This window comes from Emydura macquarii, unplaced genomic scaffold (genome assembly GCF_026122565.2).
Source record: "Emydura macquarii macquarii isolate MOO-44397 ecotype Brisbane River unplaced genomic scaffold, CSIRO-AGI_Emac_v2 contig_554, whole genome shotgun sequence".
NCBI lineage: Eukaryota > Metazoa > Chordata > Testudines > Chelidae > Emydura > Emydura macquarii.
In genome coordinates, this window is record NW_027130691.1 from 16,964,053 (window position 1) to 16,979,699 (window position 15,647).

The window sequence follows — 15,647 nt, forward strand, 5'->3', positions numbered from 1 at the left end:
GATGCTCCAGGAAGGGGTCCTGAGCTCTGCACCGCCATGGGGGCACCGGGCGGGGCACTAACCCGCCTCCAGGGGCCGCTGCTGGGTGCCCCTGGCGCTGCGCCCCTGCCGGACTCATCCTGCCGGCTTGGCGCTGGGCCCCCCTCCGCCGGCCAGCCCTGCCCGCCCCCTCCGCCGGCCGCGCCCGGCCTGGGGGCCAGTGGGAGCCGGTCCCGCCCGCGGCGGGTGGGCAGGGCCCGGGCCGGGCCAGGCGGCGCTGGCTGCCGCGGCAGGAGGCGGGCGAGGGGTTAAGAGCAGCCCCGGCTCCCGGCGCTGCACATTTCACAGTCGCGCCGCGCCGGGATCCCCTCGCGCCCGGGACCGCCGAGGAGCCGCAGCTCCGGGGGTGGCTCAGCCCGTCGGACCCGCCGCCGGCCGGAGGATGCAGCGCCGGGCGCTGGCTCTGATCGCGCTGCAGCTCCTGCTCTGCGCCGCGCCGGGAGGTGAGCGGCCGCCCTCTGCCCCCAGCTCCGGGGCGCCGGGATCCTCCTCGCCCCCGGTGCCCCGCTGCCGCCCGGCCCGCTCTGCACCCACTGCCCCGGGGAGCGGGAGGGGCTGCAGCCAGGTGCCTGCGGGGCTGGCCGGGCTCCGGACTCAGCCAGCCCCCCGGGATCGGGCGCTGCTGTTTGGCCCCCCGCCGCTGGTGCCGGTGTCTCTCCGCGCCCCGGGGGGGCTGGATGCGTCTCTCGGGACTCCCGGTGCCCGTGCGCAGGTTGCTTCTTCCAGGCTCGGTGGCTCCCTTGCCTCGGTCCCCGCCTGCTGCTGCTGCTGCTGCTTTTCCCGATCTCCTCCCAGCTCCCGCACCTGGGCAAGGCTGAGCCAGGCTGTGAGGTGCTGGGCTTTGTTTCCTTGCCTCGTCCCTGGCCGGGTGTGGGGTGGGGTGGGGTGAGAAGGCAGAGCTGGCTCTTCGTGGACAGGGTGGCGTGCAGACATCTGGACCTGGTCCTAGGACCTACCTGGGAATGGCCCCGGAGACTCAAGGGCCTTCCACCTGCTGCTCTGAGCCCCTGGCATGCCCGGCTTCTCCGGGCAAGGGCTCAGAGCAGGGCTGCCCCCTCTGCCATTCATAAAACGCCCTGAGCGGGGAGGACAGAGAAGCAGCAGCCGGGGTGCGCGGCTCGCCCTCACTTTGCTGTGCTAAGCATCAGCTGCCCCAGAGACTTGCTATGGAATTGCTGTCCCCCCCCCCTCCCCCATTCGGGAGCTGCCGGCAGGCTGGTGGCCCCAGGCTGGTTTTAATGGGAGCTGGGGGCTCATTTCTATAAAGCTGCGTCTGGTTTGCTCTTGCCGGCACAAGTTTTTTCTGATCTCAGCAGAGGCAGTTTCTTGCTGATCTGTAGAGAAGCTGCAGCTGTTTTTAGAGGCTCACTGTGGCCAGATTCTGGTCTCCGAGTCATTGGTGCAAAGTCACAGGGACTCCCCTGATGTCAGGGGGGCTCTAGGCCAGGTAAGGAGCTCAGGGGTTCGGCTCCAGCTCGTTATTCATTAGAGCTGGCTGGAAAATTTCAGCAAACTCAATTTCAGTGAAAGACCAACTGAGTCTGGTGGAAATGTCTGGGGTGTTTTCCACCCAGCTCTGCTGCTGGCAGTGACGATGCCCAGCTGTGCCTGGCACTTACCTGTGAGGAGGGTGGTTAAGGCGCTGGCCCCGGGATGCAGGAGATCTGGGTCAATGCGTGTCTCTGCTACGGGTGACCTTGGGCGAGTTGCTAGGGGCAGATGGTCTAAAAGAGCTCTGCTTCCGTTTAGACACCACAAGAAGCATCCAGAACTGAGAACAGGGCTCCCGCCCCACGAGGTGAAGCTTCCGGGGTGGACCATGTCCTGCCAGCAACAGCTCCTGAGTTTGAACCCAGATCTCTTCCTTTCTCCCATGAATTGGGCGTGTCTGTGGGAGATGCTAGCTTCACGACTCTGGAGGCTGCCCTGCTGTGCCCAAGTGCAGCGTAGGCAGGGGCCATGCAAGCCTCTTGCGCTGTCCCGCCAACGTGCCTCATACCTGATCTGGAGGGAACGTGTCTGGTGTGAGGGGGGAGAGCTGCCTCCAGGGCCCAGCCAATCTTTGGCTTCTCAGCTGGGGCTGCCAATAAAGGCTTCAGTCGGTGCTGAGGTTCTCAACTCCTTTCACTGAAGCCACTGCTCAGAACAGAGCTGTATCTGGTCGCCAACCTCAGCCATTCAGTTCAACGTCCGCTCCTATTGCTCTTCATCACATACGGATGCTGTTTAAATGGTACAACAGCTGCCATTGGCCAGACTAGCCTGAAACCCCACAAACCTCACCGGAGAGCCCCAGAATTTGCTTAGCCGCCCAGGTTGCAGGGTGGGGGGACTTTGCGAGCACATCTCTGTCCATGCCGAGGGCAGGGCTGGGTGGCTCAAGGGATCGGCAAGGAGATTTCTTGCCTTTCACTGCCAAGTGACTGGTCCCAAGCCAGCCCAGCGGGTCAGTGAGTGACCCGAGTCAGGAAACTGCTCTGTAGGCCTGTGTCGATGTATGACTGACCACTCCGGTCCGGCTCCCTGGCATGCTCCAGTCCAGGCACGTGGCTGTTGCAGTTGGCACTTCCAGTACAAGGGCCAAGGACTGAGTGGGTTTAAAGACTGAACTGCCCTTCCCACCCCTAGGTACGGGCCCTTCCAGGTGGGGAATGGCGTGTGTGAAGTTACATTGCTGCTGCTCGTGCTGTGCCAGATTTGCACTCAATTAGAAGACTTCGTAGCCCCATCTGGATCGGTGGCTCTTTGCACAGCGCCCCTACACCAAGGGGTCAGCCTGCTGCCTGTGCACTGTTCCTCACCTCCAGGGATCAGCGGATGCCCAGTGTCACAGGATATCTACACACAGGGAATATGGCTTGCGACAGAGCTCTGCTCCTGTTGGAGCAAACTCAAGCCCCTCCAAAGCACAGGAGGTTTCTCTGTTGGGCTGTCGTGATCACATTTGAGAACTAAAATCATGATAGTAAGAGTTCATAGAAGAGCCTGTGAGGACAGGGCCGGCCCTAGATCAAATGGTGCCTGGGTCGCTTGCCCCTAAATCCGGCCTGGTGTAAGGGCAAGTGATGCTCTGCCGCAGTGGGCAGCAGAAGGAACAGAATGGCTTCCCTGAGTGTGCCAGCTGACTCCTCAGGTGAATTGACTGGCTAGTTAGGCTTCTGGTTATCTGATCTACATATGCAAATGAACATTTTCATGCAGACGTGCAGGTTTCACCACATGCAAGTGGAGATGCCTGGTGATGCTCTGAGTGCATTACTGGAAGTTGTTTCTGGCCCGGATCATATGACTGCAGTGTGTGGAGGACCCGACTGGAATTTGTGACCTCACTGTTCTGGGATCTACTGGAAACAGAGAAGCAGATGGAATTATAGACGAGCTGTGGCTAGGACAGGTGGGTTTGAAGGGCCTGATCCAAAGCCAAAGTCAATGGGAATCATTTTCTTTTGTTGACTTCAGTGGGTTTTGGATTATGTCCATAGAGTGTGTGTGTGTTTGTGTATGTGTGTGTGTGTGCGTGCGCACACGTGCTGGGTGCTTGGGCAGAATGAATGAATTCTTAAGAAATTCTGAGTAACGGCACAAACACCAGAAGTTCGTAGCAATGCCAGGTGTGTATTGTTCAGTGCTTTGAATTCTTGACTAGACCAGCCAGCATGATGAACTTTTGATAGGCTTTGGCAGAAAGGGTTATGGCATGTCTTGAGAATGTTTGGGATCCTCAAGAAATGGAGCTGATGGAAAAACAATCTCCAGGAAGGCAATGGGTGTGGTGAGAGTAAGAATCTGATAAAATGGTTCAGGATGACCTCAGAGCAAGGATGCACGTTATCACCAGATTTGTTCAAGTTGGTAATAGACGCAGTAGTGGCTGTAGCACTGAGAGATGAAATGGGAGGAGTCATGTTGCGTGAGAGGACAGTGAAGAACTTTATTTTTGAAGATGATACTGACTTCATCTCATTGTCTAAGGAGGATTTACAGAGAATAGCTGATAAGGTGGATCAGAGAAGCAGAAAAAAACAGACTTGAAGATCAGCACAGAGAAGACAAAAATTATGGCAACTGGAAGACAAGAGGAAGAAGTAAAGATGAAACTCGGGGACAAGGAACTAGAACAAGTGAAAAAAATGTTTGGATCTTGGAGGACTAGTATTGAAGAACGGAAACTGTGAAGATGACCTAAAAAGAAGAATCGAAGTAGCTGCTACTGCATTCAGAAAACTCGGTAAGATCTGGAAAGCTAAAGACGTTTCCATAAAAACAAAAATCACCATATATGAGACAGTTGTTCTGCCAATACTGTTGTATGGCTCAGAATGTTGGAGTACGAGGAAAGCCAAAGAACAAAAGGTATTGACTGCAAAAATGGACTGACTGAGGGGAATACCGAGAGTTTCAAGACTGTACAAAACAAAAGAGGAAGTGAGAAGAAAACAGCTAAGCAATCAATGACATGGTTACAGAAGAAAGAAGGCTGGTGGTTTGGACACATGTCCTGAATTGACCCAAAAAATATACCATACACGGTGATACCTAGCAGAGTGCAAGACGCTAGATATAGGGGAATGCTGAGGATGCATTGCATAGACGTAGTGAAAAGTGACAGGGAACAAAAAGGTTTAAAGATGAAAAAACCCATGAAGTTGGTACAAGACAGAATGTGGTGGAAAGACTTAATTTGGCCCCATTGTCGCTGGTGAGCTGATGGACAGGAATCAAAGAAGGCTGTTCCTAGCATGAGAGTGTCTTTTCCAAATAGCACATCTGAATCTGGAAAAAACCCCTTAAAGGGCTTCACATGGGCTTCTCATCCTCCCGGAATCTTAGTGTGTTTGCTGTGTGGTTGGTGTGTTTCCATCAGCGTGCATTTGGTGGCGGGGGCAGGATTTATGCCCTGGTTTATATTCTTAGATAACTCAGGATTGGTTTAGTTGGCCTGTAGATATCATTTTTTGTTCTACATGAGCACAGCTGGAAGAGAGACACAGTCAGCCCCATCCCGGGATGCAACATTTGAAGCTTAGATGAAATGACTTATTCTTTGTATTATTGTAGTGCCAGGAGCTTAGCCATGGCCAGTACCCCGTTGTGCTAGGTGCTGTACAAACCCAGAACAAAAAGACGGTTCTTGCCCCAATGAATTTACAATCCAAGCAATATCTGGGGAATGAGGAAGAGTGTTCTCTCCTGGCTTTCTTATAACCCCTTCCTGCCCCTCCCACACAGATGGACAGAGAGAAACAGAAAACTTCATGTACACCCGTGAGTAAATGCGCAAAACTCTCCCATACCATGATGATAGACACAGTATAAGACACCGAGATCAATGATGGGATTCATTTCCCCTAGGGTCCAACAGGGCTGAGTGTGTTGTGTTACGATGCACGTTGTGAGGTGAGGTGAGGGTGACGAGGGGGTGTCCGGGGGACCGGTGCGGGATGTCTTTTGAGATGACTGATGACACTGATGTTTGGATGTATCGCTGTGGGTGGCACTGGGAGCTCTGCGTGCGTGAGGACCAAGTGGAAGTTGAATGAAGCCCTGGGGATTTATCCTTGTGTTGCCAGAAACAATAAAAAAAAAAAAAGTGCGTCTGTGGGTGCTATTTGGAGCAGATGTGAGCCTCCAGGAGGAACAACGACCTCCTTTGAGTGAGATCTCCTGGAAACCTGGGGATACACTGGCAGGAGACTGCCATTGCCTTGGGCTGAGTTTGGCCATTAGAGCTCAGAGGAGAGAAACGTCTCCAAAATCCGCCATGATGTCCCTGTCGCTGCGTGCCCTTCCTGTGCCTCACCCCCACTCCCTGGGTGCCCCTTTCCATGCGCGTCCCATCTCTGTGTCCCCACCACCCTGTAGAGCCTCACCCTGTCCACATACACCCCCCCCCCCCGTGCATCCTTCCTTGTATACCCCTCCAGCCTGTGACCGCCCCCTCAACCCTGGTTGGGTAATGAACACACCCAGCCCCCTGCCTGCGCCAGGATGGCCTGGAACGGCAGGATGCAGACTGGCCGGAGCTCAGTCGGGTTGCTGGTGTGTGTGCGTGTGGGGAACAGCTGGCTCCCTCGCTTGGCTTATTCTGCATTCCTGCCGTGTGAAGCGCAGCGCTGCCCCGACGCACCGAGGCCGTGCTTTAAATGGAGCAAGCTCTGTCGGAGCAGAGGTTGGGGCCAGTGGGGCCTTGATCCTTGTCAATTGCTCTGCTCCAAAAGGTGGATCTCACTGGAGATGTGAGCAGTGAAGAATGTGCCAGGCGTGGCTACGTGAGTGATGGTGGGGGCTGGTCAGGGCAGGACCATGAGCTGGATGGCAGGGTGGGTACGATGCCTGGTGCCTCTGAGCTGAATGTCCTCTGCTTGGGCACAGCCAGGAACGATCATTTCCACGCTCCCCTTCGCGGGGCTCGAATCACATCTCTGCCCTGTGTGATCAGGTGTGGAAATACAACACACCTGGTGACTAAGAGGCGGCACAGCAGGAGGTGGAGTTTGAAAGCTTTTGCGTCCAACAGCTGATTAATCTTTGGGAGGTCGGTGGCGTAGGTAAAGGGAAATCTGGAGAAACGAATGGGCTGGGGGCCAGTGCAAATATTACCTGGAACCATCACCTGCAGGCAGAGTGCAGGAGTGAAAGCCAGCTGTGTGCAGCAGGAAGTGAGGGACCTCTGTGGTCCCTGGCAATCACGCTCTGCACACTTATTAGCAACAAGCCTGCTCCAGCCTGTTCTGCGGCGAAAAGCTGAAGGAGCTGTTGGTTTCCCTTGTAATTTGCTTTTGCGTGGTCTGGAGGGTGATAATTTGATGGTGCAATGTGAGGTACAGACTGCTCCAGAGACGCAGCGAGCGCCAGTAGGTGTGTGTGAGCCCCATGGTGCATTGGAGAGCTTTGCTCAATGCCCCAGCGCGTGATATGTTGAAATTTGGGTTAAAATTATGATCTGTTTTTGAAATTCTTGGTCGTCCTGGTCCTGTTTACACACTTGGGGGCTCTATCGGGATGTGCGCAATCAGAGTCAGTTCTGCAGCCAGCCAGCCTGGAGCAAGGTGGGATGAGTTGTGGCTGTGTTTTTAGGGAAAAGCCTGTTCTATCTCCCTCAGTTTTGGGGTTCTTGTATGTTCTCACTCTGAATTCCACGCAATAAAGCAGTCTTATGGTGCACCTTCCAGCAAGTGCATTTCTGCTGTAGCAAACTTCTCTCTGTATGCGTGCTATGAACGTAACCCAGAGCACAGAGGGATTAGCATCACGCACCCTCTGCTGCAGGCTAGCCTGGCTGTAGCTCTGATGGGCTCTGGCCATACAGAGTTATGGGGAGGGAGAGAGAGGGCTAGTAAATAATGACCTTGGCAGCTCTTGGAAGAGATCAAAGTGACTGATGGGTTTAGCCTCACAACCCTTTGTGGAGGTAGGATGGGGAAACTGAGGCACACAGAGGCGAAAGGATCACAGGGTCCCTCGCTCTGTGTTTATGACGTTCAGATTTTGGAGTCAGCTCAGGCTAGATTTATCCCAGGGTGTCTCCCTGAAGATTGTGCACCAAGGCAGCGGCAGAGCTGTAGAACCCAGGTGTCCTGACTTCCAGCGCATGCGCTAACGACTCGCCGGCACTGCCTCTTTCGTTGTGGTCTGCAGGTCTCATACCACCTAGGCCTCAGATAATGCTCAGCCTGCCACACCAGAAGGTACTGCTGTGTGGTGTGAGCAGGGGGGATAGCGCCGCACTGGGGTAAGGGCACTGGGGTGCCTGGGAGGAGTGGGAAGAAGCAGGGCGTTGGAGATGTTTGGTTTTGGACAGGTGCAGAGGATCCAAAGGCGGGAGATCAACACTTCCCAAGCCTTCTGAGTGCCTTACCTGGCCAGTTCCTCGTGCCCAAACTGAAATTCACCCCCACATCTGTCTCCCGAGCCCCATGTCCGGAGAGCAGGAGAATGACTGAGTGCAGAGACGTTTCAGTGTGTAGTCCCAGAGCTTGGGAGAGAAACAAACCAGCCGAAGTGACTAATACGGGGAAGGATCCATCACAGCCTCGGGGACTGAGTTACAGCTTAGCTGCAGTAAATTAGAAAATGATGAATACGGGGTCTCTGCTGCCTGCCAGCCAGCTCGGCAGTTTCTGAAAAGAGAACAAACAAATAACCAGCGGATTTCCTTGGAGACTGTCGGGGTGTGTGTGTGGGGGACGCGGGGGGGAATGAAAACCAGCCAAACTGCCAATAACCAGGACAAAGAAACAGAATCCCCTGATCAAAAATTGTCTGGGTCATTTTGGGCCAAAGGCCCCTGAAATAGTTTGCTTGAACACAGCATCAGGAAAGGACAATGATGTGGGTTGGGTGACGCTTCTCAATGGCTATAGGAGCCCCAGGGCAATGGGCCAGGAGGTTTCTTCCTCTGTGTGGGTGTTAGAAGCGAGGACTGTAGGCATAGGTGCTGGAACTAGGGGTGTTACCACCCCCTCCCCCCCCGCTTGAAGTTGTTTCCATCATACACTGGGTTTACAAGTCGGTTCAATGACTCCCAGCACCCCCGGCTGTAGGTTGTAATGACTCAGTTACTGATTGGGAGAACTCAGCAAGCATTGGGACACAAGACCCCACACGCTGCAGCAGCCAAGGTGGTCACCTCTTTAGCCAATGAGTGATGGGGTGGGGCCGGGCTGGAGAACCTCTCCAGTCATATGATCCCATAATTGCTGGATTTGAAATATGAGGCCAGCTGGGCTGTGGCTGCACCTTACAAAGTTTTAATCATGTAATTGTTACCTTGTGCTGCCCCGTCTGTTTGTTGTAGCCACCTGTTGTCCCATTTTATGCTTAGTCCCTGTCCCAAAGAGCTGGACGGCACTTTGTGCAACAGGGCCTTTGGGGACTACTGTAATATATGAGTAACAACACCAGTTAGAGAGACCCCGTGGCTCAGTGGGCAAGGTACCCGCATGGCAGACAGCCCTCCTGAACTTGGTTCACATCTCTGCCACTGACTTGCTATATGACCTTGAGCAAGTCAATTAACTCTCTGTGCTGGCATGTCAAGTGCTTTGCTGTCCGCGGACGGGAAGCGCTAAGCGTTGTGGGAAGGAGAAGGGGGTCTTCACGAACCTTGATGCCATGTCTGGAAACGTAATGTGAAAGTAATGTGAAATGAGCCGGGAGCGGACTGCTGCCGAGTTTTTCATCTTGATTAAATCCAGAGTAAACGCATGAAAGGGCAAGAAAGGCCACGCTGGTTAAACAGAGATGTAAAGAATAGGACAAGCAATAATGAGGAGGTTAAAAGTATAAACAATCTGCTAAGGGAAAGGAGTGCGAGAGCTATAAAAATAAACAAAAGCAGGTTACAGGGATAATTAGAGGAGCAAAAGCTAATATTGAATGCTGGGTTGCAGTGAATATCTCAGCTCCTAATAAAGGGCTCTTTAGATCTATTATTAATAGGCAGAAGATAAAAGGGAAAATTGGTTCAGTAAAAAGGATGATGGGGAATTGAGCACAAGTGCTAAAAAGAGGGCAGGTTTTACGAGAGCTTGTTGCTGTTTTTATTGGGTGGGAAGAAGACCGGGAAATGCCTGAGACAGGGAGGTGTTTATTGTCACTGGACAGGAAGCTGTTGTTCCCTGTCCTCCCCAGCTCTGCTCACAGCCTGTCCCCCTTTGTGCCTCTCCAGTCTCTCCTTCTCCTCCCCCACTGCCTGTCCTTTCACCTCTTCTTCCTCTCCACTGCAGTCTGTCTTCCTCCTCCTCTTCCACTCCCTGCCCGGGCCTGTCCCCATTGTCCCCTCCTCTCCCCACCTTTCCCTGCTCTCCCAGTTTTGTTTTGTTTTAACCAAAAAAAGGAAAGGAAAAAGGGGGTCGGCACTTAGTGAGGCAGGGCGGCCTCGTGGCTAGGACTTGACCTAGGGCTCAAGAGATGGGGGTTTAATTCCCAGCTCTAGCCCTCACTCCAGCCACTTTGCCTGGCTTTCCCCAGCTACAGAGTGGGGACACTGCTCCCAGGGGGAGAGTCCGTGCCGCCGCTGCTGCTCCCCTGCCAGGTGCCTGACGCTGTCCTTGCACACTCTGGATCTTGAGTGCCCCAGGGGCTGGAGAAGCCTCCAATGTCCCGAGGATTTGTCTAAGTTACAGCAGCATCCCTGAACTGCCCTATGAACCCAGTGCTGTGTGCCACGGGCAGCCCTGCCTTGACATGTCCCTCCTGCCCGGTCCAGTCCTCTATGGCGGGGTTGGCAAGGGGAAGGGGGTGCTTGAAAGCAGCCCTGTGGCTGTGTCTCAGCATGTCTGTACTGGGAGAATTCTTAACTAGCCAGAAACAGGGCTTTTAGGGCTCTTGTATGCTGCGACGGCCCTTTCATCTGGCATAAAGGGGCTGAAGCAGGGATGAGGAGCTGTGTCCCTGTCTGTCTTGTCTATTTCGATTGTAAGCTCTTTAGGGCAGTGGTTGTTTCTTCCTATGGGTTTGCACAGCGCCTAGCACAGTGGTGCCCTGAAATCAGGTGTGACATCTAGGCACTACTGTAATAATGAGGATAATAATTGCTAGGCAATAATTAATTTATGACGACGTGTAAAATTAACTGCCTCAAAAGAACAAGTAGGAGACTGATTGGAACATATGCAGATTGCTTACCCTGCATCACAAAACCCTGATGTGTTCAGAACTGACAGAGCTGATGATGATTTTTATTTTCTTTGAAAGGTCATGGAGAGCTAGAGAAATACTGGAAGATGGGAGAAAAAGCAAGGGCTAAAATGAAGTAGGAGTGATCCTGGCAATTACTAACCTGCAAATCTGCCTGGTAAAACAATGCAACAATTATAAAGTGGGGACTAAATCATGAAACCCCTGAAGATAACAGAACCATAGTATATGAGCAATATGCAGGATGGGTTCAAGAACAGATCTTGCCAAATGAACTAGACTGCATTCCTTTAATAGGACAATGGTGTTGGTGGATGAAAGTCATGCAGATAATTACATGTTGTGTTTGACATTTAGTAAAGCATGTTGATATAGGTCTCATGAAATCTTGCTCTCAAAATTAATTCAAACTGGATGGGACAGGCTTAATGACACAGATTAAAAACTGTGGAAGCACTGTAAATAAAGTAGTGATGAATGGCAGTGATCAGACGGGCAGGACATGTCTAGTGAGGCATTGCAGGGCTAGAGGGTAAATCCAGGCTTATTTCGCATCTTCTACGATCAGCTGGAAGATGGGGTGAAAAGCACATGATTGAAATTTACAGCTGATATATGGGCAATTGCTGGTGAGGACAGAGAATTAACACAAAGGGATCTAGAGAGGCTAGAACTATGAGCACAATCTATGCAAATGAGACTCAGTTTAATCTCTCTCTCCCTTATATGAGCTAATACAATTGGGGGAACACAATCCACACTAGAGTTACTGAGTGACAGGCGAACCCTGGGAAGCAGCAACACACAAAAGGGTGAATTGGTCTCCAGGCTAACTTTAAATCAATCACTTTAAACTGTTCCCCTTTCCTTTAAGAAAAGCATTGTGATCTTTTCAGCAGGGTGCTAGTTTAAAAAAAAAAATCATTGTTTATGATGGTTTCTGTAGGCCGCTGAGTAATGGAATCCGAAAAGAGAGCCTGTAATGTGCAGCTCTAGCTCACTGGCCTTTAAAACGAAACCATCTGGATAATGCTCCACACATTAATTCATTCAGATAGGGTTGGGGAAGTCTCTGGTTGTCCCACTGTTACCCTGTGTGCCGCCTCTCTGTCTGTCTGTCTGTCTCACAGCCACCTGTTGTTGCTCATCAGTTACAGATTGTAACGTCTTTGAGGCGGGGACCATCGTTTCATTGTGTGTACAGCACCTAGCACCATAGGACTGTGCCCTGATTGGAAACTCTATGAGCTACCAGAGTATGGATAACATAGTAATGTCTGCTGTGGGTAGGGTGTGTGTGTGTGTGTGTGTGTGTGTGTTAATTTCAGTGTGGTAATTTAGACCTGGTGTACGCTACAGAATTAGGTGGACGCAAGGCAGCTTACATTGACCTACCTCTGTGAGTGTCTACACTGAAATTTCACTTTCACCAACATAACTTGTCTGCTACACTGACTTAATAACTGCACCTCCACGAGAGGCGTAGAGTCAGTGTCAATGCAGTTAGGTCAACAGGGTGTCAGTGTAGACGCAGCATTGCTTACATCCACTGTTGCGTGCTTTCAGAAGGTGTTCCACAACGCCCCATGCTGACAGTCGTGGGGAGGACGCGCACCGCCAACCCAAGGAGCAAAGCATGGACACGCACAAGCAATGGAATTGTTGTGGCAGCTGCACGCCGACGTGAGTTAGGGCCACTTCAATTTTGTAGAGAAGATGTGGCTGTGGCTGCCTCGTTTCTATTAATGTTGAGCACCATTAAATCCCTGTGCCCTTGCCTGAAAAACCAGGCTGGGATATTTCCGAAGGGGAAGGTCGGCATATGTGCTAACATGATGAAAAAAGAGAAATAGCTAAATGTCTTTTCAGACAAACTAGGGACCTGCTGCAAAACCCAGGGAACTCAGGTGAAAGACTGTCATTGACTCCACCTGACTGTGAATCAGGCCCCAAATGAACTGTCTGTTACACTCAGAAGAGCACCTGGGACCATCATCAAATCCACAGCAGCGATGGGCAGCCCTTTGTGCCCAGGGAGTGGTGCACTATGCCTTTAAGGGACCAGGCAATGGCACACACCGAGCAGTCAGCCTGCCGGATCTGACTGAGGGATCAATAAAGACCTGTCTCTGTGTGAGCTGCCTCCCCGACCCATAGGAGACAGGGTCATGACATAGGGCCTGGGGAGTTACGATAGCCTTTCGGGAAGAGGAGATCCACAGTCTCATGAAGTACAAGAAAGGCCAAAGCCCATCAGTGGTTTTTAGGCAAAACTCCCACTGAGATGAATGGAATGACGCCTATGGAATGAAGACAGGAGACAGCCCAAAGTGCTTTTGAACTAAACGCTCTGTCGCTGCCCTGGGATGTTAAAAAAGGAACAGGTCTCCTTCTGCATTAGCATTAGAGGCGTTTGCTGTTGGGATAGCACAGTCCTTCCTCATGCCACATCTCCTGTCTCCGGCAGAAGATGCTGAACTGTAGCAAGCAGAAGGCCAGCAGAATGGGCCGAGTTCTGGACGCAGGACGAATAAGATTTAAAGAGCTTGGTAATTGGGGACCCTCGCAGTGTGGTTCTGGATTACGATCCTCTCTGGCGCTTGTGGGAGTGGGTTGCCCAGTGCACAGCTGGGTCGCACACTGCACGTTGATAGCAGGTCTAGGGGCTGAATTATGGTGTGTTAGGAAATGTCAGTGAAAAGACCAAACCTAACACAAATTATTGTGAGTTTTGGAGGCTGGGAGGCTGGGTTCATTTTTCTCTGTTTCTGTTGTTTTTTTAATAAAGTTCCCTCTGCTAGTGGCTTGAGGAACTGTGATTATTACTGCTGATTTGCTTTGCATTGTGTGCACTGATTGTCTGCTTTTGTTATCCTCTTCTCCCCCCATTCCCATTCTACTGCTTGGTCGCGTCCCATCCATGTCTTGGCTTTTAGACCGCAAGTTCTTCAGGGCAGGGACTGTCATTTCCATATGTCTGTGTACTGCACCTAGCACAAAGCAGCTCTGACTTGACAGCTCTTACATAGCCCCCAGCTCTTACATAGCCCCTTTCTTCAGTAGATCTCAAAGTGCTTTACAAAGCACCAAGCAAGATGTGTAAGTTCTTATTTAACTCTTATACTGTGTAGCACCTAGGGGTGTAACTCAGGTCAGGTGCCCCATTGTGCTAGGTGCTGTACAGACATGTAGAAATTGAGAGTTCCTGCCCCAGAGATAATTAACACAGCAGTCACTATTACCAAAAGCAGGACAAAAGGGAAGTTATGCAGATCTAGCTCTCTCTCCAGCCATGTCTATGACAGAAGGAGTTTTTCCATCCCTGTAGAAACTCCTCCTCCCTGAGTGACAGTAGCTAGCATTAGTCCATCCATCTAGCTGTGTGGACAGCAGGAGTCAGGTCAGCATGCCTATGGCACCCCAGGGTGTGGATTTTTCACAGCCCTGGGCGCTGTAGCTATGCCAGCCTGAGTTTTAAGTGAAGACCAGGCCTCTGTCTTTGCGCCTGCACCTCTCTGGTTTCAGCATTGGTTTTTCCTTTTGGCAAATATTTTTGGACAAAGGTAAGGCCCAAACTGTAGCCGATCCAATGCCATTTATAGTAATGGTGACTAGTAGGGCAGACCTGTTCCATCTGAACTGCCTGCGATGCATCTGTGTGACTGTGACACTGGGTTGGGTGTATTATGTACTGATTCACAACACTCTTCCCTTTCCATTTCCTGCTCTGCTGCCATAGGCCACAGGAGGAAGGGGGCAGGTAGGTTCTTGCATGCTGACGTTTGGGCACTTTGATGGGCCAGTGGTGGGAGGATGGATGGATGGAGCTTGGGGAGTAGCTAATCCTCCTCACAGTCCTGCTGTACGCTGGAAAACGGGGCCACCACCAGTGTTGCTTAGGCGGCGGTGATTTCCAAAGCCTTAGTAATCAAAATGTCAACCAGGCATTTACAGCAACAACTGTGCAATGAAACATGGTGCTCGTAGAACAGACCATTGCCACACGCAGGTCCAGCCCTGCAAATGCGCGTATGTTTCGCGTTAGTCACATGACTAGTCCAGTAGCCGTCAATGGGACCCACTCCCGTTCTTACAATGAAGCATCTGTGTGTTTGCCCCAGTCTGTACCGCTGGCGCTGAAGGAGCTACTTTGTAAGCGGCAAGCGTTTATATTGGCTGGGGCCTGCTCCGAGAAGGAAGCATGATCACAGTCACTGAGCCAGTGCGTTACAGCCAGGCCCAAGTTATTGCAGGGAGGAGACGCAGCTTTAGTGACAAAGATTGTGAGAATTCTGCTAATTTATTCATCCACATTTACCTCTAAAACTGCAGGTAAAATCCAGTGTCAGCAGAAAAGATAAAATGTCACCAAAGCCTGGTAAAAATGACCACATGTCCATTTCAGCAACAGCATGACGCAGGCCGGAATGGACAATTTTGCTGAAAGTGGGCAAGAATCTGCTTTGAAAACAGTGCTGGATAATTACTGGGATCGCCTCCTCCACCTCCCTCCATCCCCCGACACATTAGTCACTGTCAGGACAGGAAGCCTGACATCAATTCTTGTGGCGACTGTTATTCTAAAGGGTGATCACAAGAGGGCTCCACGTGGACCCTTCTCATTTCAGTTCCCAAGCTGCAGAGCAGTAACTCCACTAAGCCACCTGATGCTTTTGAGACCATTGCTGATAGATACGTTGCCTCTGTACATATGTTGCCTCTGTACAACCAGGCCTATTTCAAGGCCTGTGTATCTGACTGTGCATTTTTCTGCAAACCCTACATTGCTGCTTAGAATGATGGGGCAGGAAAAGTGAGAACGCAACAAGCTCTTTGCCCCTGCAAAAACCTGTGGATTTTAATGCGGGTTTTTCTATTCCTACCAGCCTGTATTCTGAATTCTTCTTTCTTCTGTAGATCTGTGGTGCTACGATTCACAGGACCCCAAATGCGGTGAGTACAGAAAT

General features: G+C 51.7%; 1 protein-coding gene across 2 annotated transcripts in view; it reads left to right on the forward strand.

Annotated features, from left to right (window-relative positions):
* Positions 1-242: 242 nt before the first annotated feature.
* LOC137147595 (carbonic anhydrase 15-like) overlaps positions 243-15,647 on the forward strand; it is a 30,167-nt gene continuing 14,762 nt past the window's right edge. The window contains exons 1-2 of one of the 2 annotated variants that reach the window (XM_067539929.1): positions 243-482; positions 15,598-15,633. In XM_067539929.1, the coding sequence (XP_067396030.1) occupies positions 422-482; positions 15,598-15,633 (97 nt within the window). In that variant the 5' untranslated portion in view covers positions 243-421. Of the gene's footprint in view, positions 483-6,200; positions 6,309-15,597; positions 15,634-15,647 lie in introns of those variants that run through there. The other variant, XM_067539930.1, reaches the window with a different exon arrangement.